The sequence below is a fragment of the Ranitomeya imitator genome, chromosome 2 (genome assembly GCF_032444005.1).
Source record: "Ranitomeya imitator isolate aRanImi1 chromosome 2, aRanImi1.pri, whole genome shotgun sequence".
Lineage (NCBI taxonomy): Eukaryota > Metazoa > Chordata > Amphibia > Anura > Dendrobatidae > Ranitomeya > Ranitomeya imitator.
Genome location: NC_091283.1, coordinates 814216904 through 814244228, shown reverse-complemented (window position 1 = coordinate 814244228; position 27325 = coordinate 814216904). Strand labels below are relative to the sequence as shown.

At 44.3% G+C, this 27325-nt stretch overlaps 1 protein-coding gene across 1 annotated transcript in view; it reads left to right on the top strand.

Annotated features, from left to right (window-relative positions):
- Positions 1-4623: 4623 nt before the first annotated feature.
- PWWP2B (PWWP domain containing 2B) overlaps positions 4624-27325 on the top strand; it is a 52666-nt gene continuing 29964 nt past the window's right edge. Inside the window, exons 1-2 of the mRNA XM_069753890.1 lie at positions 4624-4913; positions 19326-20991. Of these exons, the coding sequence (XP_069609991.1) occupies positions 4771-4913; positions 19326-20979 (1797 nt within the window). The 5' untranslated portion in view covers positions 4624-4770 and the 3' untranslated portion in view covers positions 20980-20991. The remainder of the gene's footprint in view (positions 4914-19325; positions 20992-27325) is intronic.

The following is a 27325-nucleotide window of genomic DNA, read 5'->3' as shown; positions in this document are numbered from 1 at the left end:
TTTGAAAAAACAGAGGGACCAACTCAGAGGAGGAAGGTTACTTAGGCAAGGGTACCAGATGAACCATCTTAGAAAAGCGGTCACACACAACCCATATGACGGACATTTTTTGAGAGACAGGGAGATCCGAAATAAAGTCCATGGAAATGTGCGTCCAAGGCCTCTTCGGGATAGGCAAAGGTGACAACAATCCACTGGCCCGAGAACAGCAAGGCTTAGCCCGAGCGCAAACTCCACAAGACTGCACGAAAGAACGCACATCCCTCGACAAGGAAGGCCACCAAAAAGACCTGGCCACCAAGTCTCTAGTACCAAATATTCCAGGATGACCTGCCAACACAGAAGAATGGACCTCGGAGATGACTCTACTGGTCCAATTATCCGGAACAAACAGTCTTTCCGGCGGACAACGATCAGGTTTATCCGCCTGAAACTCCTGCAAAGCACGTCGCAAGTCTGGGGAGACAGCCGACAAAATCACCCCATCCCTAAGGATACCAGTGGGCTCAGAATTTCCAGGGGAGTCAGGCACAAAACTCCTAGAAAGAGCATCCGCCTTCACATTCTTTGAACCTGGCAGGTATGAAACCACAAAATTGAAACGGGAGAAAAACAGTGACCAACGAGCCTGTCTAGGATTCAGACGCTTGGCAGACTCAAGGTACATCAGATTTTTGTGATCAGTCAAGACCACCACACGATGTCTAGCACCCTCAAGCCAATGACGCCACTCCTCAAATGCCCACTTCATGGCCAAAAGCTCCCGATTACCAACATCATAATTCCGTTCAGCGGGCGAAAATTTTCTAGAAAAGAACGCACATGGCTTCATCACTGAGCCATCGGAGCTTCTCTGTGACAAAACCGCCCCGCTCCGATCTCGGAAGCATCAACCTCAACCTGAAAAGGAAGCGACGTATCTGGCTGACGCAACACAGGAGCAGAAGAAAACCGGCGCTTAAGTTCCTGAAAGGCCTCCACAGCCGCAGGAGACCAATCAGTAACATCAGCACCCTTTTTAGTCAAATCCGTCAAAGGCTTAACAACAATAGAAAAATTAGTTATGAAGCGACGATAAAAATTAGCAAAGCCCAAGAACTTCTGTAGACTCTTAAGAGATGTAGGCTGCGTCCAGTCACAAATAGCCTGAACCTTGACGGGATCCATCTCAATAGTAGAAGGGGAAAAAATATACCCCAAAAAAGAAATCTTCTGGACTCCAAAGAGACATTTAGAACCCTTTACAAACAAAGAATTGGCCCGCAGGACCTGAAACACCTTCCTCCTGACCTGCTGAACATGAGACTCCCAGTCATCAGAAAAAACCAAAACATCATCCAAATACACGATAATAAATGTATCCAGATATTCACGGAAAATATCGTGCATAAAAGACTGGAAGACAGAAGGAGCATTAGAAAGTCCAAAAGGCATCACCAAATACTCGAAATGGCCCTCAGGCGTATTAAATGCGGTTTTCCACTCATCACCCTGCCTTATCCGCACAAGATTATACGCACCCCTAAGATCAATCTTAGTGAACCATTTAGCCCCCTTAATGCGAGCGAACAAATCAGTCAACAATGGCAAAGGATACTGATATTTGACTGTAATTTTATTCAAAAGACGATAATCTATGCAAGGCCTCAAGGAACCATCTTTTTTAGCCACAAAAAAAAATCTGCTCCCAAAGGGGACGAAGATGGACGGATATGTCCCTTTTCCAAGGACTCCTTAACATAATTCCGCATAGCAGTATGCTCTGGCACTGACAGATTGAACAAACGACCTTTAGGGAATTTACTGCCAGGAATCAAATCTATAGCACAATCGCAATCCCTGTGAGGAGGAAGCGAACTGAGCTTAGGCTCCTCAAAAACCTCCCGATAATCAGACAAAAATACCGGAACCTCAGAAGGAGTAGATGAAGCGATAGAAAACGGAGATGCATCATCATGAACCCCCTGACATCCCCAGCTTAACACAGACATTGTTTTCCAGTCCAGGACTGGGTTATGAGTTTGTAACCATGGCAGACCAAGCACTAAGACATCATGTAAATTATACAGTACCAGGAAGCGAATCACCTCCTGATGAACGGGAGTCATACGCATGGTCACTTGTGTCCAGTACTGAGGTTTATTCATAGCCAAAGGTGTAGAGTCAATTCCTTTCAAAGGAATAGGAACTTCCAGAGGTTCCAGACTAAACCCACAGCGATTGGCAAATGACCAATCCATAAGACTCAGGGCAGCGCCTGAATCCACATAGGCATCGACGGAAATGGATGATAATGAACAAATCAGCGTCACAGACAGAATGAACTTAGACTGTAAAGTACCAATGGCAACAGACTTATCAACCTTTTTTGTGCGTTTAGAGCATGCTGATATAACATGAGCTGAATCACCACAATAAAAACACAATCCATTTTTCCGCCTATAATTTTGCCGTTCACTTCTGGACTGAATTCTATCACATTGCATTATCTCAGGTGCCTGTTCAGAAGACACCGCCAAATGGTGCACAGGTTTGCGCTCCCGTAAACGCCGATCAATCTGAATAGCCATAGTCATGGACTCATTCAGACCTGTAGGCGCCGGGAACCCCACCATAACATCTTTAATGGCCTCAGAAAGACCATCTCTGAATTTTGCAGCCAGAGCGCACTCATTCCACTGAGTAAGCACCGACCATTTCTGAAATTTCTGACAATATATTTCTGCTTCATCTTGCCCCTGAGAGAGAGCCAATAAAGCTTTTTCAGCCTGAATCTCTAGGTTAGGTTCCTCATAGAGCAAACCCAATGCCAGAAAAAACGCATCCACATTGAGCAACGCAGGATCCCCTGGTGCCAATGCAAATGCCCAATTCTGAGGATCACCCCGCAGGAGAGATATAACAATCTTGACCTGCTGAGCAGGGTCTCCAGAGGAGCGAGATTTCAAGGAAAGAAACAACTTGCAATTATTCCTAAAATTCAGAAAACTAGATCTATCTCCAGAAAAAAACTCTGGGACAGGAATTCTAGGTTCAGACATAGGCGTATGTACAACAAAATCTTGTATATTTTGAACCTTAGCAGCAAGATTATTCAGGCTGGAAGCCAAACTCTGGACGTCCATGATAAACAGCTGAAGTCAGAGCCATTCAAGGATTAAGAGGAGGAAAGAAGCAGTCAAGCTGCAATTAAGGCTAGGCAGCAAACACTGAGGAGGGAAAAAAAAAAATATCCTCAGACTACTTTTCCTCCTACTTCAGCCAAAACGATGACCAATTTTTTTTTTTAGGCCGGCTATACTGTCATGATCCCAATGGTAGGGGAACACAAAAGGACAAGCACAAAAACAAAACAAGCTCTAGGGTGATGGAACCTGAGCTGACCGCGATCCTGAACCTAAACACACAACTAGCAATAGCCGGGGAACGTGCCTACGATGATTCCTAGACGTCTCGCGCCAGCCGAAGGATTAACTTCCCCTATAAGAAGAAACACAGACCTCACTTGCCTCCAGAGAAACACCCCACAGAAATAGCAGCCCCCCACATGTAATAACGGTGAAATGAGAGGAAAGCACATACGTAGTTATGAAAACAGAATCAGCAAAAATGAGGCCCGCTAAAGCTAGATAGCAGAGGATACAAAAGTGAACTGCGCGGTCAGAGAAAAACCCTTCAAAAAACCATCCTGAAATTACTTGAACTCATGTGCCAACTCATGGAACATGAGGAGTAATTTCAGCCCACTAGAGCAACCAGCAGCAAGGAATCACATATCTGCAAGCTGGACTAAGACAAAAAGTAAGCAAAACGTAGAACAGGAAAATCAAAACTTAGCTTGTCCAGAAGATAACAGACGCAGGGAGCAGAGGAAAAAAGACACGCTGATTACGTTGATAGCCGGCGAGGAAATGACCAAAAAGCCAGGTTAAATAGGAAACACCCATAACCTGATGGAACAGGTGGACACCAGAGACCGCAGAGAACACAAGTCACCCAGTACCATCAGTAACCACCAGAGGGAGCCCAAAAACAGAACTCACAACAGTATACCCCTCCTTACATGTAAAGCGCCATGGAATAAATGGCGCTATAACAATAAATAATAATAATAATAATAATAAATAGATAATAGATAGATAATTGATAGTTAGATAATAGATTGATAGATAATAGATAGATAATTGATAGTTAGATAATAGATTGATAGACAATAGATAGATAATAGATATATAGATAATAGATAGATGATAGACAATTGATAGATAATAGATTGATAGATAATAGATATATAGATAATAGATAGATGATAGACAATTGATAGATCATTGATAGATAATAGATATAGATAATAGATAGATAGTAGATAGATAGATGATAGAAGAACATTTTGTCCTGACTGTACAGATATCAGGGAACTGATCTATCTGCTGTTGGTTCCTAGAATCCTCTCAGTAAAGAGTAATGACTGATGTAACAATGTATCATATAACAGAGGATTCCCCGCTGTGACGTCACAAAGCCTGCTCTCCCGGCGTGACGTCACAAAAGCCAGTGGGAAGGAAGCCCGGTCGGATGAGTGGAGGGGGCGTGGGAGCCCGGTTGTGTCGTCATCACGGTCCCAGAGCGGCGCCGGAGCAGGGGGAGGAGGCGGCCGCGGTGCTGTAGCCGGAGGTCAGGCGGCAGGAGCAGGGGGCGCTGTGCACACTGGGGGCGCTGTGCACACTGTAGGCCCTCGGCCAGAGCTGGCAGCCGGAAGCCGGAGTGAGCATGGAGGCCGAGGACGGGCAGGAGCTGCGGGTCGGCTCCCTGGTACCGGTCCTGCTGGAGCAGATAGTGGATGACACGCTGGTGGTGACCCTGAGCCTCGGGGAGCGGCGCTATACCGGCGTCCTGCTGGACTGCAGCAAGAAGTGAGTACACCCCGCTGCTGGGGAAGCCCTGCAGCCTCCATACCTGTCTGTCCCCCCCATGACTCCCCTCACACCCCCCAGAACAGCTGAAGTTCTGTGTTCTCCTCTAATATTAACTTGCCATCAGTCCTTGTTAGTTTCATTGCTCTTCCTGTTTCTTGGAAAGATGGGTGACAACCAATATGGCTGCCATCCCAGCACCAGCAAGGGTTGTCAGTCGCCAGGTCCCGGGGTCGCCGCTCCTTCTCCAGTGATACATCGCCCCTCTCACATGTCCCAGTTTTCTTTCTTTTGGGAGGTCAGGAAAGCTGGATGGCCACTCCGCTGGGAGTTGTAGTACCCGCCGTAGTGGTGGTCATCCAGCTTTCCCAATAACTGGGGTAGAAAGGACGCGTCAAGGACTCACCGACTCGAGATGTCGCTGATTTGAGGGGCGAATGATTTCCTCCAGATAGAGAACTCTTCGATATTGGAAGGTCGATCCCCTCCGACCTCACACAAGTTTCCTTTAATATTACAACATTCGCCGCAATTTTGCAACATGTTGAATTGTAACAAACTAGAAAACAACCGAGTATCTGTGTTGTCTCCTATGGGAAATTCTCAGCCTCAAATTCACACCACCGTATGTTATCATCCGAATTATGGCCGCCATTCCCCCCCATCTACGAGTCAGTAATTGTCAATCTGCAGCGGAGATCCAGCTGGAATATGCAGCCATAAAAATAAAACCGCATTAGGCTATGTTCACACGTTGCGTTTTTGCAGCATTTTTTTTAATGCCAATTTTCAGCTACGTTTTACAGTACCAGCAAAGTCTGAGATTTCAGAAATCTCATGCACACGGCTTGTTGTTTTTTTTTTCCTGACTGTTTTGTCAATAAGCTTGGTTTTTGCACTACTTTCAGCATTTTTATTGCGTTTTTCACCCGTTGAAAGGAATGGGTGCTGCAAAAAAACGCAGCTATCGGGTTTCGCGCCGTTTTTGGTGCCAGAACTTGATGAAGTTGAATCATGTTATTTTATTTATGCACTAAACTTTATCAGGGTTCATAGGAAACAAATGTATCCTGACAAAAACACAGTAAAAATCCACAAAAAAAATCCGCATATACCTGCTTTTTTGACGTTGCGCCTTTACTGCCAAGAGTGCAGGTTTTGCCTGTAGGAAAAAAACGCATACAAAAAAACGCAACGCTTCAACATAGCTTTAGGGAAAGTTCACATGCAGCATTACGTTACAGGTATTTTTTATTTGCTGAAAAACGCGATTCCCAGAAAAATCCTCTGGCAATTCTATAGTGAAATATGTTTTACATGCGGTTTTTTACTGTTCATCTTCATTGATCTTAATAGGAAAATAACTGAAATAATTTACATGCTGCTCCTAAAAATGCAACATGTGAATGTTAGAATCCTTCATACTGTAAAAAGCAGTTTGTTTGTTTTTTGCCCTAAAAATGTAAAGAAGAAAAAGCTACATCTGTGTTCCAATAGTTGTGTGAATTAACCCTTGCATGAGGTTTTCACCTTTTACATTAGACAGTAAAAATATGCGGCGCATTGTGGACACACGGGACCAGGACATCCCGTAGACTTAAAAATCTGCCAGTTAATGGGATTATTTAAAATTCTCTTCACTATTAATCTATTGCAGCAAATTTCCAGTACAGATTCTATACTGAAGGTGTGACACCCTGCCACATGGCAGGCTTTTTTTTATTTTTTTATCCTGGCATCAGGAAAGTCCCAGACGCACATATTAAACACATCCCATGGTATCATGTAGCCTCCGTTGTGCAAACAGATGTATACTTTGCAGTGCACATTTTAACATGGGGAAACGTCACTTTTTTTTTCCCCATACACTGGCATCCATTTGAGTTATACGTCAAGAAGTTCTCCATTTTCTGCAACTCAACATTAAAGTGGTTCAACAGAGCCAACGTTCCCCGTCTCCACCACTTTCGAAACTCCCATAGAAGTGAATGGAGGGAGAGACACATATGCTCAACCTCCTCTCCATCCACGGTCCAATTCTCAAGCTGGGTGGGATCATGAGCTGCACGTCATAATATGGTAATAATGGCCCTTTAAATACTGGAGAAGGGGGGGGGGAAAGAGAAATAAAAAATATTTATATGTATTTGTAAACAATTTACATTATTCCCTGGAAATTATCCATTAGCTGGAAAGGTGCAAATTGTGCACCACTGGTGTCTGATTTAAAAGAGCTCCAAAATTATTATTGTTTTTTGTTAATCAGTATTTTACCTACAGGGGTTGTGATGATAAAGGTTTAGGCCTCTGGTTCCACCATTTCAGGGGACCAGATTTGGAAGACCATTGTGAGAAGGTGTAATAAACAAAGAAAGCATTTTCCTATTTGCCTTCTTCATAGATGATCATGATTCTTGAACCCTCCTATCATCTCACTGGTTCTAGACTAAGGAGATGACACTGAAGCCATTTTTTATTACCTCCAGCTGCGAAGTGACTCTGCAGGCAGCTGGTTATTACCCTAAAGGCTCCTGCACACTGGCACCAAGCCGTCTAGCTGCCATAAAGGCTCCGTCCAACGATATTCTAGATAGAAAAATGTATGGCATGAAATTACAGCCCTATGGAGCTACTGTAAAGGCTCATCCACCTTTAGGGTATGTGCACACGGGCCATATATGCAGAAGGTTGTCTTCCCAAGTCTTCAAGATGGAAAATCGGTTACATGACAACTGATAATTGTGCTGCATGCAAGTTGGTCCTTTAATAGCCTATTTAGACAGGCTGACCACACTTCCATCAAAGGGGATATCCAGGGCTATGTACCGTACATTTTTTCTTTTTTAAATTACATGAACAAACAGGCAGGTAGTTACTAACTAACTACCTGCCTATTGTGCCTGGCTCTGATGTCTTCCGGCACAGAGTGGTCACAGACCATTCCTGCCAGCGATTCGGTGGCTTCCACGGACGTCATCTTAATAGAGCAGTGGCTTCTCCGCTGCTCTGTTCACGGGGCGTGACTGTCGATGTCGTGCTGATTGACCACTGCCTCCCCACTGCCTAATTGCAGGGAGCCGAATATCCATCAGCATGATGTCATCAGTCGCGCCATGTCGGCAGTCGCGCCCTGTCGACAGAGCAAACCGGAAGAGGAAGAGCTGCTCTGTTGACGTGGAGCAGCTGAATTGCCAGCAGGAGCGGTCAGTAACTGTTGTGAGTCGGCGCTGATAAGAACAGGCAGTTAATTACCTCTGTTAGCAACTACCTGCCTGTTAGTTTTAAGGTACCGTCACACATAACGATTTCGTTAACGATATCGTTGCTTTTTGTGACGTAGCAACGATATCGTTAAGGAAATCGTTGTGTGACAGCGACCAACGATCAGGCCCCTGCTGGGAGATCGTTGGTCGCTGAGGAAAGTCCAGCACTTTATTTCGTCGCTGGATCTCCCGCTGACATCGCTGGATCGGCGTGTGTGGCGCCGATCCAGCGATGTCTTCACTGGTAACCAGGGTAAACATCGGGTTACTAAGCGCAGGGCCGCGCTTAGTAACCCGATGTTTACCCTGGTTACCAGCGTAAACGTTAAAAAAACAAACACTACATACTTACATTCCGCTGTTTGTCCCCGGCGCTGTGCTTCTCTGCACTCCTCCTGCATCCTGTGTCAGCGCCGGCCAGCCGGAAAGCACAGCGGTGACGTCACCGCTCTGCTTTCCGGCTGACCGGCGCTGACAGTGCAGAGGAAAGCACAGCGCCGGAGGACAGACAGCTGAAGGTAAGTATGTAGTGTTTGTTTTTTTAACGTTTACGCTGGTAACCATGGTAAACATCGGGTTACTAAGCGCGGCCCTGCACTTAGTAACCCGATGTTTACCCTGGTTACCGGGGACCTCGGGATCGTTGGTCGCTGGAGAGCGGTCTGTGTGACAGCTCTCCAGCGACCAAACAGAGACGCTGCAGCGATTGTCATCGTTGTCGGTATCGCTGCAGCGTCGCTTAGTGTGACGGTACCCTTAAGGTACTGTCACACTAGACGATATCGCTAGCGATCCGTGACGTTGCAGCGTCCTCGCTAGCGATATCGTCCAGTGTGACAGGCAGCAGCGATCAGGCCCCTGCTGGGAGATCGCTGGTCGGGGAAGAAAGTCCAGAACTTTATTTCGTCGCTGGACTCCCCGTAGACATCGCTGAATCGGCGTGTGTGACACCGATTCAGCGATGTCTTCACTGGTAACCAGGGTAAACATCGGGTAACTAAGCGCAGGGCCGCGCTTAGTAACCCGATGTTTACCCTGGTTACCAGCGTAAAAAAACAAATAGTACATACTTACATTCAGCTGTCTGTCCCTTGCCGTCTGGTTCCTGCACTGACTGCTGGCCATAAAGTGAAAGCAGAGCACAGCCACAGCGGTGAGTCACCGCTGTGTGACTCACCGCTGTGCTGTGCTTTCACTTTCACTTTACGGCCAGCAGTCAGTGCAGGAACCAGACGGCAAGGGACAGACAGCTGAATGTAAGTATGTACTGTTTGTTTTTTTACGCTGGTAACCAGGGTAAACATCGGGTTACTAAGCCCGGCCCTGCGCTTAGTTACCCGATGTTTACCCTGGTTACCGGGGACCTCGGGATCGTTGGTCGCTGGAGAGCTGTCTGTGTGACAGCTCTCCAGCGACCAAACAGCGACGCTGCAGCGATCCGGATCGTTGTCGGTATCGCTGCAGCGTCGCTAAGTGTGACGGTACCTTTAGGCCCATGGTAAAAATATATATAATAGGCCTAGAGAACCCCCTTAGCACAATTGTTCTGGGCAGCACTTGTTCTGTTTAGAAAAGGACAATGTGCTGCCCAGAATGATTGCTTTAAGCAAGCCAACAAATGAGCATTTCGCTTGTTTGTTAGGTGATTCGTATCCTCTGTAGACCTGCCGATTAATGGGAAATGAGCCTTCCTAGGAAAGCTAGATCCCAAACCAATCATTAACTGTAAAAAGACCACAAACTGTGTACTTATCAGACCCCTGGAGCTGTTTATATGTATAGGAAACAAAGGATTGGATGGCAGAAGATCCAGTCTTTGAAATCCTTGTAGTCGTTGGGGAAGGGCTCCGTGCCAGACCATGTTGGCAAATCCCTTCATAATCAGCAAGATCTTTGATGGCACCTTAAGCTTCCCTATACACAATAGATAGCTTTCCAGCTTATCATTTGGGCAACATCTTTCTCTGTTGTGTTCCCCATGCACAAGAAATGCTTGGCTAGGGCGAGTTCTCCTGTGTTCTCCATGAGGCAGCCGCTGACTGTGGCTTATCTTCTGGAGAACAAAAGGATCGTCAGTCCAAAACCTGACTTGTCAGAGATTCAGAAGGCCCCCATGCATCAAATGCTATGTTCACATATCCAGTATGATCCATTAGAACATATCGGACAACAGTCCGTTGTTAAAAAAACAACTCCACTCCACCTTTGAAATGGACTGATTACGGTTGGAATCCATATGTTTGATTGGATCAGACACCTTTAGCATAACTTGGGATGTTCCTGTGGAACAAAAGGGAGAGACAAATGGACCCTGTCCACCAGAGGACTGCACTTTTGGCTGGGTTCATACAAGCTTATTTCATAGCCTATATATAAGCCTGGCCTGATGTCTCCCAACCCAAGCTTACCACCTCAGACACACAAGTTCGGGTTGGGAAATTCACAGTCAGTTCGGGCATTGTGGTCTGTATATGAATCGTTAAATGTGCTCATGAACCTGGCACCTTCTAAAGTTTGGACTTTGCTGCTTACTCTCCCCAGTCTCACAAGCTCGCTGCCTCGGGGTAATCCTTGACACTGATCTCTCGTTCAAACCACATATCCAAGCCCTTTCCACTTCCTGCCGACTTCCACTCAAAAATATTTCTTGGATCCGTACATTCCTAAACCAAGAATCTTCAAAAACCCTAGTCCATGCCCTCATCATCTCCCGCCTTCACTACTGCAACCTCCTGCTCTGTGGCCTCCCCTCTAACACTGTCAAACCCCTCCAAGCTATTCTAATCTCTGCTGCCCGACTAATCCACCTCTTCCCTCTGTCAATCCCTGCACTGGCTTCCCATTACCCAAAGACTCCAGTTCAAAACCCTAACCATGATGTACAAAGCCATCCACAACCTGTCTCCTCCATACATCTGTGACCTCGTCTCCTGGTACTTACCTACACGCAACCTCCGATCCTCACAAGATCTCCTTCTCTATTCCCCTCTTATCTCCTCTTCCCACAATCGCATACAAGATTTCTCTCGTGCATCCCCCCTACTCTGGAACTCTCTACCCCAACATATCAGACTCTCGCCTACCATGGAAACCTTCAAAAGAACCTGAAGACCTACCTCTTCCGACAAGCCTACAACCTGCCCTGCAGTAACTACCAATCGACCAAACCACTGCACAATCAGCTCTGCCCTCACCTACTGTATTTTCACCCATCCGTTGTAGATTGTGAGCCCTCGCAGGCAGGGTCCTCTCTTCTGTACCAGTCGTGCTTATTGTACTTGTTTTTATTAATGTATACCCCTCCTCGCATGTAAAGTGCCATGGAATAAATGGCGCTATAATAATAACCCCTACTACCTATGATGCCTTTATGGAGGGATTTGTCTCCCCCACTGTACAGAAGAGTGATGAGGGAATAGTGGTGCCATAAATAATTATTGATGAGCGCAAATGCTTGTTACTCGTGTTTGCCTAGGGTGCCCGGGTATGCACCGAATATTGCAGGTGCTCGAGAGACCTATTCGGGTCACCGTGGCCACATGTTCTGCGGTTGTTAGCCATAAAGCATGACATACACAAGCAATCCCCACATGTTTTGTGGCTGTCTAAAAGATGTGAAACATGTGGGTGCGGGGACGCGAGCATCTCCATTGAGCACCCGCGATACCCGGTGCAAACTCGAGCACTTGTGCTCATCACTACAGATAATACATTGTTGATGATTGTGACCGCTGCCATCCTCCATCCTTTGTGCGATAAATAAACTCCTTGCACTTTCTAATAAAATGGAAAAAGGAAATTATGATTGTACAAAGGTTTTCAACATAATTATTAAGGATAGTGAGTGCTTTCTAGGGGATTTGAAAAGGTGCATCATACTCTGACTGTGGGTCATGTATGGTTAGGATGACAATCCGATTTGCAGTCTATTTTTTTGGTAAGATTACCTCCCCATGGTGCGGTGCTATATAAGGAAGCACAGATAAATGCTTTTTTCTCCCAGATTTATAATACTTCGGATATGTGTGTAATACATTGCCATGTAAGGTATGAAGGAGCCGTCCGGACAATGGAGGAATTACCGAAGGCGAATGTCAGATGTCTTTAGTTTAGTCTTTCAATGCCAACTTTTGTTTAGGCTACTTTTTTTTTTTTTTCTTTTTAAATATATTCCAGGCATAAAAGTTTGGATCATTAGTGAATATTGATATAGAGGTGATCAGGACAGAGGAAGATATAAAAAGCAGCTGGCAAAGCCTTGGGTCTAATCAGCTTTAATAAATGTAAGCCTTGCAGGGTGACGTGGGGGAAGGGTGGCAGGCGGCTGCCTTCAAATGATTGCTGTCCTCTGTTTGCTCCATTTACTAGTGCCGGGCATTAGACGGCGTACGACTCCATTCACACATGGCGTTATGCTGTGTTTTTATATTATCAGCAGATTTTTTTTTTAATGTATGTATTTTTTAAGAATGCTGGTGCTCGAAGTTAGTGAAATATAGAAGATTGCAGACACAAAGAGTATTGATCTATGAGGCCAGGGTTCTTGTGTTGTTTTTTTGTTTTCCCTTTGTGCAGCATGTTGTAGGTACTGTATATTTGTAGGACTTGTAAAAAAAGAAAAAAAAGCTTTAAAATAATTTTACAAAAAGGTCCAGAATTTAACTCCTTCCCGACATGTGCCATATTGTTATGTCCTGTTCTGAGTGCAGGTTTGTAGAACGGGCTCGAGTTAAGCCCACTCCGCACATCGCAGGTGCCGAAATCTGTCGCTAACGTCAGCAACCAGAACTAGCTCAGATCACTGGCATATTACCAACAGCAGTGTACAACCCCTGGCAAAAATTATGGAATCACCGGCCTTGGAGGATGATCATTCCGTTGTTTAAATTTGTATAAAAAAAAAGCAGATCACAGACATGGCACAAAACTAAAGTCATTTCAAATGGCAACTTTCTGGCTTGAAGGAACACTAAAAGAAATCAAGAATAAAAAATGTGGTAGTCTGTAATGGTTACTTTTTTAACAAAGCATAGGGTAAAAATTATGAAGTCACACAATTAGGAAAAAATTATGGAATCATTAAAAACAAACAAAAAAACACTCCAACGAATCACTAGCATTTTGTTGCACCACCTCTGGCTTTTATTACAGCTTCCAGTCTCTGAGGCCTGGACTGTCATGCAGCGTTCCCTGCGCCCTGACGCATGCGCTGCAGCGACGCATGCATCGCAAAACGCGAATGCAACGCATGTCCTTGCGCCCTCATGTTAAATATAGGGGCGCATGGCGCGTGTGTCGCCGCGGCTGCGCCCGACGCAGCCGGGAGCGGCGCAAATGTGAACGTAGCCTTAATGAGTGTCACACAGGACTCTTCATCAATCTGGCTCCAACTTTCTGTGATTGCTGTTGCCAGATCAGCTTTGCAGGTTGGATTCTTGTCATGGACCATTTTCTTCAACTTCCACCAAAGATTTTCAATTGGATTGAGATCCGGACTATTTGCAGGCCATGACATTGACCTTATGTTTTTTTTCAAGGAATGTTTTCAGTTTTTGCTCTATGGCAGGATGCATTATCATCTTGAAAAATGATTTCATCATCCACAAACATCCTTTCAATTGATGGGATAAGAAAAGTGTCCAAAATGTCAACATAAACCTGTGCATTTATTGAAGATGTAATGACAGCCATCTCCCCAGTGCCTTTACCTGACATGCAGCCCCATATCATCAATTACTGTGGAAATTTGCATGTTCTCTTCAGGCGGTCATCTTTATAAATCTCATTGGAACGGCACCAAACAAAAGTTCCAGCATCATCACCTTGCCCAATGCAGATTCGCGATTCATCACTGAATATGACTTTCATCCAGTCATCCACAGCCCACGATTGCTTTTCCTTAGCCCATTGTAACCTTGTTTTTTTCTGTTTAGGTGTTAATGATGGCTTTCGTTTAGCTTTTCTGTATGTAAATCCCATTTCCTTTAGGCAGTTTCTTACAGTTCAGTCACAGATGATGACTCCAGTTTCCACCCATTTGTTCCTCATTTGTTTTGTTGTGCATTTCCTGTTTTGGAGACATAATGCTTTTAAGTTTTCGGTCTTGACGCTTTGATGTCTTCCTTGGTTTACCAGTATGTTTGCCTTTAACAACCTTCCCATGTTTGTATTTGGTCCAGATTTTAGACACAGCTGTGAACAACCAACATCTTTTGCAACATTGGGTGATGATTTACCCTCTTTTAAGAGTTTGATAATTTTCTCCTTTGTTTTAATTGACATCTCTCGTGTTTCAGCCATGATTCATGTCTGTCCACTTGGTGCAACAGCTCTCCAAGGTGTGATCACTCCTTTTTAGATGCAGACTAACAAGCAGATCTAATTTGATGCAGGTGTTAGTTTGGGGAATTAACATTTACAGGGTGATTCCATAATTTGTTCCCTCATAATTGAGTGACTCCATAATTTGTACCCTATGCTTGGTTAAAAAAAAAAGTAACCATTACTGACTACGACATTTTTTATTCTTGATTTCTTTGTGTTTCTTCAAGCCATAAAGTTGCCATTTGAAATGACTTTAGTTTTGTGCCATGTCTGTGTTCTGCTTTTTTTTTTTTTCTTATACAAAATTGAACAACTGAATAAACATCCTCCAAGGCCGGTGATTCCATAATTTTTGCCGGGGGTTGTATAAAGGAGTTGTCCAGGCTTGACCATGTGGCTGCAGACTTGTGAATCCTCACAGCACGCACTGTGCGCTGTGAGAATTCTCCAGCATCAATGGCATTGAGCAAGACCATACACGTCTAGTCTGCATGTGACTATCTGTACCAGTGAATTCTGACAGCATGTACGCTGTGAGAACTCACAAGTCTGCAATCACGTAAAATAACTGCAGACATGCCCCCCAGTCCTGGACACCTCCTTAAGTGCAGCAATATTGCCTGGGCGTCTGTTCACACACCCATTCGCCCCCAGTATCGTGAGTGCTGATGGGCTGCCATAGTAGTCTGGGACCTTCTATGCTGGTTCTCTTGGGATTTTTGCTATATACCGCAATACAGTAAATTGAACAAGCAATCAAACAATCTAAAGGTTGAAGTCCGCTATGGAGACTTAAAAACGAAGAATATATTAACCCCTTCATGACCTTGGGATTTTTTGTTTTTCTGTGTTCGTTTTTCACTCCTCCCAGAGCCATAACTTTTTTATTTTTCCGTCAATTTGGCCATGCCAGGGCATATTTTTTGCGGGACGAGTTGTACTTTTGAACAACATCATTGGTTTTAGCATGTCATGTACTAGAAAACGGGAAAAAAATTCCAAGTGCTGTGAAATTGCAAAAAAAGTGCAATCCCACACTTGTTTTTTGTTTGGCTTTTTTGCTAGGTTCACTAAATGCTAAAACTGACCTGCCATTACGATTCTCCAGGTCAGTACGAGTTCATAGACATCTAACATGACTAGGTTATTTTTTACCTAAGTGGTGAAAAAAATTCCAAACTTTGCTTAAAGAAAAAAAAATAAATAAATTGCGCCATTTTCCGATACCCGTAGCGTCTCCATTTTTCATGATCTGGGGTTGGTTGAGGGCTTATTTTTTGCGTGCCGAGATGACGTTTTTAATGATAGCATTTTGGTGCAGATACGTTCTTTTGATCGCCCGTTATTGCATTTTAATGCAATGTCGCGGCGACCAAAAAAACGTAATTCTGGCGTTTCTAATTTTTTTCTCGCTACGCTGTTTAGCGATCAGGTTAATGCTTTTTTTTGTTGATAGATCAGGCGATTCTGAGCGCGGCGATACCAAATATGCGTAGATTTGATTTTTTTTATTTTTTTATTATTGATTTATTTTGATTGAGGCGAAAGGGGGGTGATTTAAACTTTTTATATTATTTTTTTATTTTTTTCACATTATTTTTAAACTTTTTTTTTTACTTTTGCCATGCTTCAATAGCCTCCATGGGAGGCTAGAAGCAGGCACAGCACGATCGCCTCTGCTACATTGCAGCGATCTGCTGTTCGCTGCTATGTAGCTGAAAATGCAGGTGTGCTGTGAGCGCAGGGTGGCGCTCACAGCTACCGGCGATCAGTAACCATAGAGGTCTCAAGGACCTCTATGGTTACAATTCTAAAGCATCGCCGACCCCCGATCATGTGACGGGGGTCGGCGATGACGTCATTTCTGGCCGCCCGGCCGGAAGCGGTAGTTAAATGCCGCTGTCTGCGTTTGACAGCGGCATTTAACTAGTTAATAGGCGCGGGCAGATCGCGATTCTGCTCGCGCCTATTGCGGGCACATGTCAGCTGTTCAAAACGGCTGACATGTCCCGGCTTTGATGCGGGCTCACCGCCGGAGACCGCATCAAAGCAGGGGATCTGACCTCGGACGTACTATCCCGTCCGAGGTCAGAAAGGGGTTAAAGGGAATCTGTCAGTAGCATTGACCCCCCCTGAGCTGTCTATATTTGCATGCAGGTCATAGGAAGCTTAATAAAATGATACCTTGATATCTGCAATCAGGTTTATTCCAGAGAAATCAACGTTTTTCTTATATGTAAATGAGCTGGTAAGATTTATGTGTTAGAATCTGTTTAGTTTGTGACTATCCGCCATGTTCTTGTGGAGTTCTGGCTGCTGGTCTTTTTTCTCTGGTGCTGGGTTTGTCTTGGGTCAGGTGTTTGTTTCACTCTTTATTAACCAGCACCTGCCTCCCAGTCCTTGCTGGACAACAGTGTTAATCTGCTTGAGCTCTATCTTGGTGCTTTGCTTTGTCTTCTGTGTGTGTGTTAAGGTACCGTCACACTAAGCGACGCTGCAGCGATACCGACAACGATGTCGATCGCTGCAGTGTCGCTGTTTGGTCGCTGGAGAGCTGTCACACAGCTCTCCAGCGACCAACGATCCCGAGGTCCCCGGTAACCAGGGTAAACATCGGGTTACTAAGCGCAGGGCCATGCTTAGTAACCCGATATTTACCCTGGTTACCAGCGTAAACGTTAAAAAAACAAACACTACATACTTACCTTCAGCTGTCTGTCCTCCGGCGCTCTGCTTTCCTCTGCACTGTCAGCGCCGGTCAGCCGGAAAGCAGAGCGGTGACGTCACCGCTGTGCTTTCCGGCTGGCCGGAGCTGACACAGGATGCAGGAGGAGTGCAGAGAAGCAGAGCGCCGGGGACAGACAGCTGAAGGTAAGTACGTAGTGTTTGTTTTTTTAACGTTTACGCTGGTAACCAGGGTAAACATCGGGTTACTAAGCGCGGCCCTGCGCTTAGTAACCCGATGTTTACCCTGGTTACCAGTGAAGACATCGCTGGATCGGTGTCACACACGCCGATCCAGCGATGTCTGCGGGAAGTCCAGCGACGAAATAAAGTTCTGGACTTTCCTCAGCGACCAACGATCTCCCAGCAGGGGCCTGATCGTTGGTCGCTGTCACACATAACGATTTCCTTAACGATATCGTTGCTACGTCACAAAAAGCAACGATATCGTTAACGATATCGTTATGTGTGACGGTACCTTTATTTGTGCAGTGCTGGTACCTCTGGTTCTGCTAGTCTTAGTTTCTGTTTTCTGTTGGATTCTGCAGCCTTCTCTTTGTATTCTATTAGGAGGTGACCTGTTTTTGCACCCAGTCCTTAGTTCTTTTAGGGAACCCCTTCCCCTTATCTATAGGTCTTCGCTTAAGATTAACCTAGGATCGTCGGTGGGTCTATTCGCAAAGGAATGAGTCGCCCACTCCATCGTAGCGTTTCAGCCTAGTCATAGTGCAGGGTCAGTTTTTCCCCTCTACATTAGTCCTGTGTTGCAGATCCGTAACAGTATGGGCCGGACATAGGTCTCCCTGAGAATCTGCCTCCAGAGATTATTTTAATGAAAGGGGTTAACTAACAAATACAGCTTGGAGGGGTCCCCAAATATTAAAACATAATCTTTAATCAATTATTAAAAGGACAAATATCACAAACAAACCAAATAAAGTGCTCATGCAAACTAGTGCTCATTAAAAAATGGTTTGGTCTCACCATTGTTGACGGACAAGAGATCACGGCCTCCTTCCGGAAGTACCTTGCTGAGAAATGGATCCACACACACAAAGAAAAAGGGGGCTATATATGGGGAGAGAGACCTAAACGGTATGTAATGATTTCCTAGACTCCCTGTCGTGCCCCAGTATTGCTCCTGTCCTAACAAGGACAGGCCCCAAGTGGACCCTATAGTGATACCTCCAATGATATGGGGCTAAATACTCCCTACGTGTTTCTTCCCCAATGGTGGAGATTCATCCGGGGAGTTAATATAAAGATTTGGAAAGTATGAAAAAACTAATCCTGCCCGTAAGTGAAAAAAGGCCCTGCAGTGGCAAGGTGCCAGGTAAGAGAAAGTGACTGCCCTTTTCACTGTCAAGATGAGTCCCCTTTAATGAAAGGGGCCATTACCAGTGTGAGACATGTAATGACTGACAGTCCGCTCTCCTGGTCCTCATGTCTCACACTGGTAATGGCTCCTTTCATTTAAAATAATCTCAAAATCTAATTGAGATCTATGTCCAGCCCATAGATCTTAACTGCTCGTTTACACATTAAGAAAAACATTGTGCGCATGTTGCGTATTCCCTGCTGATCCGCAGCGTTTTTTGCGCTGCAGAAACACTGCAGATCCACAAGTGATTTACAGTACAATGTAAATCAATAGGGAAAAAAAAAAGCTGTGTTCATGGTGCAGAAAATCCGTCCAGAAATGCTGCGGAGTAAAAGAAGGAGCATGTCACTTCTTTTTTGCGTATCTGCAGCTTTTTTGTACCAATTCCATTTTAGAAATCCGCAGGCGTAAAACGCAGAAAATCTGCACAAAAAACGCATCAAATCCGCACCTGCGTTTTCTGCCAAGAAATGCAGAATCTGCACCAAAAATTTCCAAGCCTAATCCGCAACGTGGGCACAGAATCCCAGAAAGTGTAGCTATAAACAAGCCCTAGAATTCTGGATGATCGTGCTTTATGCAACATGTTCTTATTTTAATATCCCATCCAAATGTCGTTTTGGTCAAGGATATATTAAAGTACCATATGTAAAATAATGATATAAAAAATTCTGAATTTCACTGGCTGCATAGATCACACTTTTGTTTTTGTCCCTCCAGGTCTGGATTGTTTTGTGTGCCACCACCTTCAGTTCCAAAAAATGAAGACCCACCGTGCAATAGTTCCTGTAACAGTATTCTTGGAGATGCCAACTTTATACATCCTGTATGTGAGACGCCCAATCATGACACTGGTCTCCCTGTAACAAGTAACACTGATCAAGTTCCTCCACTCCTTCCACCTCCTGGGACAGCGCCACCTTATCCTCCTTACTTTGAAGGTGCTCCTTTTCCCCCTCCTCTATGGTTGAGGCACTCATACAATCAGTGGGTTCCTCAGCCTCCACCACGAAATATTAAAAGGACAAAAAGACGAATGTCAAGAAACAGAGACCCTGGTCGGCTCATAATGAGTACAATTAGGCTACGTCCTAGGCAGGTCCTGTGCGAGAAATGCAAAAACACTTTAAATACGGAGGAGGCTCCTAAAGATAAGCAAAACTCTAGAAGTAGTAGGAGGCTTCATAATGAGGATAAAGAACGCCTGAGGGTTGAGTCAGATCCTGAAGAGAAGAAGACTGGAAAGGAGAGACGGGAGGAAAATAGTGCCTCTAGAGACTTAGTACCTAAGAGTCCCATTAAAGATTTGGTGCATAGGAGTCCAGTCATTAAGATCTCGTATAGTACACCGCAAGGTAAAGGGGAAGTAGTAAAGATTCCTTCTCGTGTACACGGTTCCATCGAGCCTTTCTGTCCAAATAAAGCTCAAGAAAATGGAAGCGGGGACCATGAAATGTCGAAGGATGTAGACCTTTGTCAAACTCCTAAACGCTTGATGGACAGATCAACGCATAGTCAGGTTGCTTCCATTCCAAAGTTAAAGTTAACTAAGCCTTTGCATTCCAATGTAGATGTTCCCCCACCCAAAATTAGACTAAAGCCCCAGAGGATTAGTGATGGACAGAGTGTTTCAATCTATAAATCTGAGCTAATTGATGAGATAAATGTTCTTCAAAGTAGCAGGGAACCTGAGACCGAGTCTTCTGCTTTTTATATGGACGACACTGCAGAAAGAAGTTATCATGATGTCTCCTTGGGAAGCTCAGGGGAAGATGAGGATTTTAAAGGGTTTCCGCTTAACCAAGAAGGAGCTAACTTAAATTTACTTGGCAGTTTTCGCAAAAGGAAAGCCGATTCTTCTAGCGTGTCATTGTGCAGCAATGACAGCTTGGATGGGTCAAAATCTTCTTGCTTGGAGTTAAACCAGATGGATTTTTGTGATATTCTTCCTGGTGATATTTCGGTGTCCTCGTCTAAAGATGAACAGAAAACTGTGCCACCGCTTACAGTTAGACTGCATTCTAAAAGTGTTTTGAATTGTATCACTGTAGAAGGAAAAACTATCTCAGTAGGAGATATCGTATGGGGGAAAGTTCATGGTTTTCCATGGTGGCCTGCACGTATTCTAAGTATTAATGTGAACCAAAAAGAAAACGGTGATCCGTCTTGGCAAGAGGCTACTGTCTCTTGGTTTGGTTCTCCAACAACCTCTAGTTTATCTGTTTCAAAAGTTTCTTCTTTCTCTGAATTTTTCAAACTGAGGTTCAACCGAAAGAAAAAAGGTGTCTACCGTAAAGCTATTACAGAAGCCGCCAAGGCGACCAATCACCTAACTCCAGAAATTAGGGAACTCTTGATGCAGTGTGAAACGTAACCTCCATGGCAAGTAAGTAAAGACACCTCATGGAAATGTAAACTAACAGCCAAATTCTGAAAAAATGGCATCCTGCTTAGTTTTGTGATATGTTGTCTGTACGCATCTTTCTATTTTCGTTTGTACAGGAAATCATAAATTTCTTCACAGCTGAATAGATTCGGGGTATTGCAATATCTTTTCACCAGAAAGTGATCAAGTTGGTTGGTAAAAAAGTTTTGCAAATCTGTAAGCAGAATTTTCAGGAACATGATAGAATGTGAAGTATTTGACATAAACATAAACCTTATAGAAATGACAGTGTATAGTGAGGGGCAGTTCATGGGATCGTTGTGTAGCTAAAATGGTCGATAACAAGGACAGTCCATTGAAAGTGCTGCACTTCTGGTTATCATGTCGATGCCACTTTTTTTTTTTTTCCTGCCTGAAAGGAGTTATATTTCCCAGTATTCACTACTTGTGTCACATTTATGTAGACTATATGAATGAGTGGAACAATTCAATGCAAGACATGGTTACAGGCGTTGTCCAGGCTTAGGGTTCAAGTAGACAGTCATCCTATGACTTCAGACTTGTGAATCCTCATAGTGCACACTGTGAGGATTCTCCGATGCCAGGAGCGCCGGCAAGTATCCAATTTGCATACATGTCGCATGCCGACTAGACGTGCACGGCGTCACTCAATGAACGTTTATTGAACGAGGCTGGACATGTCTAGTCGGAATGTGGCTGGAAGTATGCAAATGGCATGCTTGTGGTCACATGACCGCCTGCAGCAGAAAATCCTGACAGCGCGCATTGTGCCCGCTGTGATGATTCACAAGTCTGCAGCCATATAGAGTGATTGCACACTTAAGCCCCTTGCCGGACAACACCTTTTAAGGCTACATGTACAGGATTTCCACAACAAATAGAGAGAAAACCACAGGACATCTCACAACAGTAAATCTGCACCAAATTGTGAGGATTTTGAGGCAGATTTGCTTCCGGATTTGTTGCTGATGATCCACGAAGATTAAAAGGAATCCTTCCCAAAATTGTCACTCCTGTAGTAAAGCTTGCATGGTCATCTTCCTCAATCCAGTGTCCTGGCCATCAGGAATGTGTCAACACATGTGACTGCTGCAGTCACATGGCACATTGCTGGAGGCCAGTATACAGAGACCAGTGCAGGAAAAGAGAGCATACAGATTTAAGCTTTAATCTTTTTTTTTTTTTTCTTTTTTTTTCCCCTATTCCACACCTTAATCCACAGCAACATTTTCAACTGTAAGATTTGATTACTTGTCTTGCTTCATTTACTTTTTTCACATCCATTTCAGTGGGGATCCGCCACAAATCCTTGCTCATTCTGCAGAAGTGGACATTCTGTGGATTAAAAAATTTGATTACCGTAAACGTTTAAATCGGATCTATCACCAAAGCTCAAAATACAAACTGCATACATAAAAAAAAAAAAAAAAAAAAAGATATTGGACTGAATGAGGCTGATGTATTTATTTTGAAAATTCATTTAGGAATAGCGTTATGAAAGTTGAACTCATCCTCTATCCACCCATCCTAATTGACATTTCCTCAGTGTTCCTCCTCCCTGTTGCTGAGATCTCACACCAGTACAAGCTGCAGCTGGCAGTCGAGCGTCATTTCGCTGGTGCCGGTGCCGAGACTGCTGGAATGGCGTCGGCACCGCAGGCAATTATAACCGGTTTTATTTTACTGCTGTTTGAGACAGATTTGTCATAGTAGTGGACAACTCCTTTATGTCAATAGGTTCCAAATACTTTGATTGCTAACATCTCCGCAACCAATGGACAGACTAAATAAAAATAAAAACACTTTTTTTTCGCTCTGAAGCCATTATTACAATGTGCGGCTGATTCATCATTAAAAGTTTGGTGAAAGCTCCTCTTTAACATGTTTGTGGCCAGGCAAATCATTTATGGATCTGTACATCCTCTTAATAAAAAGGATAAGTCTCAGCACACACTTAAGTAACATTTTACATGGCAGAAGTAATAAAAGAAGTATATAAATGCCAACGTGTGACAGACTACTAGACGGCCAAATCGCAAATATAGAGATATACAAAACGAGAGAACACAAAGCGATCAAATAGGCCAGAAGGTATATAGAAATGCAAAACTTTATTAAATATAAATATCAGTTGTATCGATGGGAATTCCCACTAACCATATGTACAAACCAAACAGAAAAACAGGCTAGGGTATATCAAATATTTGTCATATACAAATCATGTAATGAATTCTCCCACTTTTAATGCATATACAGCCGGCAGGACCACACAGATAAAAATGAGCAGCCTCTAGATGGCGATGGTAATGCCAAACATATAGGCCATACGAAAACATGTGACAGACGCCATATGTGGAATACCAGTAGAGGAGCTGCGGAGACACCATCACGTGTTTCTCAACGCAGGCAGTGAATAGCCAGGCCTTTCACCGGGAAGGAACAACCAAGGGAAGGGCAGCATCCAATAAAGGAAAACATCCAATAAAGGAAAACCACCTATGCCAAGCATGGTATCCATCCACAGACGGCTGTTTCGGGGTTTTTGCCCCTCATCAGTGTGGAGTAGGAAACTGGCTATCAGGAGCAGTGCCTAGTAGAAAGTCTATAAAGGCACGGATGATTGACCTCGTGGAGACCAAAACATCCAACACCGCGGAGACACCATCACGTTTCTCAACGCAGTGATCCAGAACCAGATCCAGTGATCCAGATCCAGGTGGTTTTCCTTTATTGGATGTTTTCCTTTATTGGATGCTGCCCTTCCCTTGGTTGTTCCTTCCCGGTGAAAGGCCTGGCTATTCACTGCCTGCGTTGAGAAACACGTGATGGTGTCTCCGCAGCTCCTCTACTTGCATTTGCATATTTGGGGGCAGTGTTCTGGATCACTGCGTTGAGAAACACGTGATGGTGTCTCCGCGGTGTTGGATGTTTTGGTCTCCATGAGGTCAATCATCCGTGCCTTTATAGACTTTCTACTAGGCACTGCTCCTGATAGCCAGTTTCCTACTCCACACTGATGAGGGGCAAAAACCCCGAAACAGCTGTCTGTGGATGGATACCATGCTTGGCATAGGTGGTTTTCCTTTATTGGATGTTTTCCTTTATTGGATGCTGCCCTTCCCTTGGTTGTTCCTTCCCGGTGAAAGGCCTAGCTATTCACTGCCTGCGTTGAGAAACACGTGATGGTGTCTCCGCAGCTCCTCTACTGGTATTCCACATATGGCGTCTGTCACATGTTTTCGTATGGCCTATATGTTTGGCATTACCATCGCCATCTAGAGGCTGCTCATTTTTATCTGTGTGGTCCTGCCGGCTGCATATGCATTAAAAGTGGGAGAATTCATTACATGATTTGTATATGACAAATATTTGATATACCCTAGCCTGTTTGCCCATGTCCCTGTTTTTCTGTTTGGTTTGTACATATGGTTAGTGGGAATTCCCATCGATACACCTGATATTTATATTTAATAAAGTTTTGCATTTCTATATACCTTCTGGCCTATTTGATCGCTTTGTGTTCTCTCGTTTTGTATATCCTCTTAATAAATAATGGGTTTATCTGTAGTTCCATGATCCTGCAAGTTAATTCATGTTTGTGGCCACACTGAGGACTGAAGCTTGCTTCAAACGTGCATATTTATTTAATCCATTACTTATTGACTTCCTAAAAACCTTTTTTTTTTTTAAAGATGATGTGGTCATTTAAATTGCCATGCGCATCACCTTCAGGCCTTTATCTGCTTCCCTGGTTGGCTGGGTGGGGCTGTGTACTAGCTTACAGCATGTTAATTAAACTGTTTAACATGGTAATTAACTTGGCTGTAATGCTAAACTATCCCCATGACCAATGTCCACTGTGACACTGTAAATTTCTGTAAAATTCCAAAAAGTAATTATAGGCTATTGTTCATGTTCCCAGTTCCGGACTATTGATTCCACTCTTGTGCGGTTATCTCTCCCCCGGAGACATCTCTAGGCAGGGACTACTTGAGCTGTTGTGTGTGTGTGTGTGTATACATACATTTTTTTTTTTTTTTTTTTTACTTGACAAACTATACACATTCTATATTGAATAGGGGACAAGTGGCCATAGTTCCTGCCAGGTACGGACTGGGACTGAAATTTCGCCCTGGCATTTGAAATCACAGGCCCATGCTGTCCCTGTCCCCAAGAAACAGATGGATTACTAATATTACCCTGCATGGAGGAAAGCAAGATTTACTACAAGACATATATTTCTAATGATACCTCCGTCACAACTTTTAACAGTTTGGGTGTCTTGAGAACATAGATTCTGTTAACAGCGAAGCAGACAAGGTGGCCCACAACCAGAGAGGCCCTTCTGGCATTTGCCAGAATTGCCAAATGGCCAGTCCGGCCCTGGTTCCTGCTCCTCACATACTGCGCAGCAGGACTTCCTTTCAAACGTTTCTTTTTAAGGCCTTACTTGCACATCTGTATTAAAAACAACCCGTATTTCTCATATGCCATAGTCGTTGGGCCTACGTGTATCCCCCAACTGTTTGTCATCCGTTTTTCTTGTATGATGAAGGTTTCTCAATCCTCTAGCAATTGATTGGTGAAAAGAACAGTCAATAAACGGATAATACATGGATGCTATCCAGTTTTCCATTAACCCATTGATTTGAATTGGCAAGTTCGGTTAGCAAATTTGACTATAGTAAGGCATATTTTTGAGTGGAACAGTGATCTACAGAAAAAGATCACTTTTCTTTTTCTTCTGTAGGAGTGCCCCTCCTAGTAATTCAGGCTGGATATTGTTTGTGTGTAACCAGGGTATGTCTTCATTATCTAACATATTAGTACAGCTTCTATGCTGCACTCATTTTTTTTCTTTACATCCCTTTCCACCATTTCTATAGCCTGTTTTCTCTGCCTATCCGGAGACTGTCCAGTTCCGCTCTTGAGATCTTTGTACAGATACCTCTCCCTAAGATTAGGGTCACACCGCCATATTTTCTTTCATCTGAGAGAATCTGGCCGATTATGCTAATCACACTATGATCATGGTGTGGTCCGATTTTCTTGGATGGAGAAGATGTGGGGGGAAACCCTCCATTTTTTTTTTTTTGTTAGTCTGTGAAAATCGTACCTCATTTGCATGTCATCCGAGTGCAGTCCGATACTTTCTACGGACTCATTGACTTGCATGGCCGAGTGCGATCCAAATATCGGATGCAATTTTTTATTTTTTTTTTCTCCGACCTTGTCAGAGAAAAAAATTGGACATGTGCACTGCCCCGTAGAATAACATTGGTCCGAATGCAATCCCTTGTTTTGGACATCGGACCGAAAATAGTCATCTGCATGAACCCTAAAGGTACCGTCACACTTAGCGACGCTGCAGCGATACCGACAACGATCTGGATCGCTGCAGCGTCGCTGGAGAGCTGTCACACAGACAGCTCTCCAGCGACCAACGATGCTGGTAACCAGGGTAAACATCGGGTAACTAAGCGCAGGGCCGCGCTTAGTAACCCGATGTTTACCCTGGTTACCATCCTAAAAGTAAAAAAAACAAACACTACATACTTACCTACAGCCGTCTGTCCTCCAGCGCTGTGCTCTGCACTCCTCCTGTACTGTCTGTGTGAGCACAGCGGCCGGAAAGCAGAGCGGTGACGTCACCGCTCTGCTTTCCGGCCGACCGACGCTCACAGCCAGAGCAGGAGGAGTGCAGAGCACAGCGCTGGAGGACAGACGGCTGTAGGTAAGTATGTAGTGTTTGTTTTTTTTACTTTTAGGATGGTAACCAGGGTAAACATCAGGTTACTAAGCGCGGCCCTGCGCTTAGTTACCCGATGTTTACCCTGGTTACCAGTGAAGACATCGCTGAATCGGTGTCACACACGCCGATTCAGTGATGTCTACGGGGAGTCCAGCGACCAAATAAAGTTCTGGACTTTCTTCCCCGACCAGCGACAGCACAGCAGGGGCCTGATCGCTGCTGCCTGTCACACTGGACGATATCGCTAGCAAGGACGCTGCAACGTCACGGATCGCTAGCGATATCGTCTAGTGTGACGGTACCTTTAGGATAGTCTTCAATATCATACTAGTGTAAACCCTTTTAACTCGAAGATATTGCACAATATTGCAGTCTCTGGTGAACAGCACATCAAACCATACAACAAGACACCTAAGCTACAGAAGATACGCCAAAACCTTTTATTTTGTTGAGTCTGACATTTTTTACATTTTGTTTTAGCACAAATTCAGCAATGTGGTGTCCAGCTGACTGCCATTTTGCTGACTGCCATTTTGCTGCCTTCTTTTGAGTGCCAGAAAG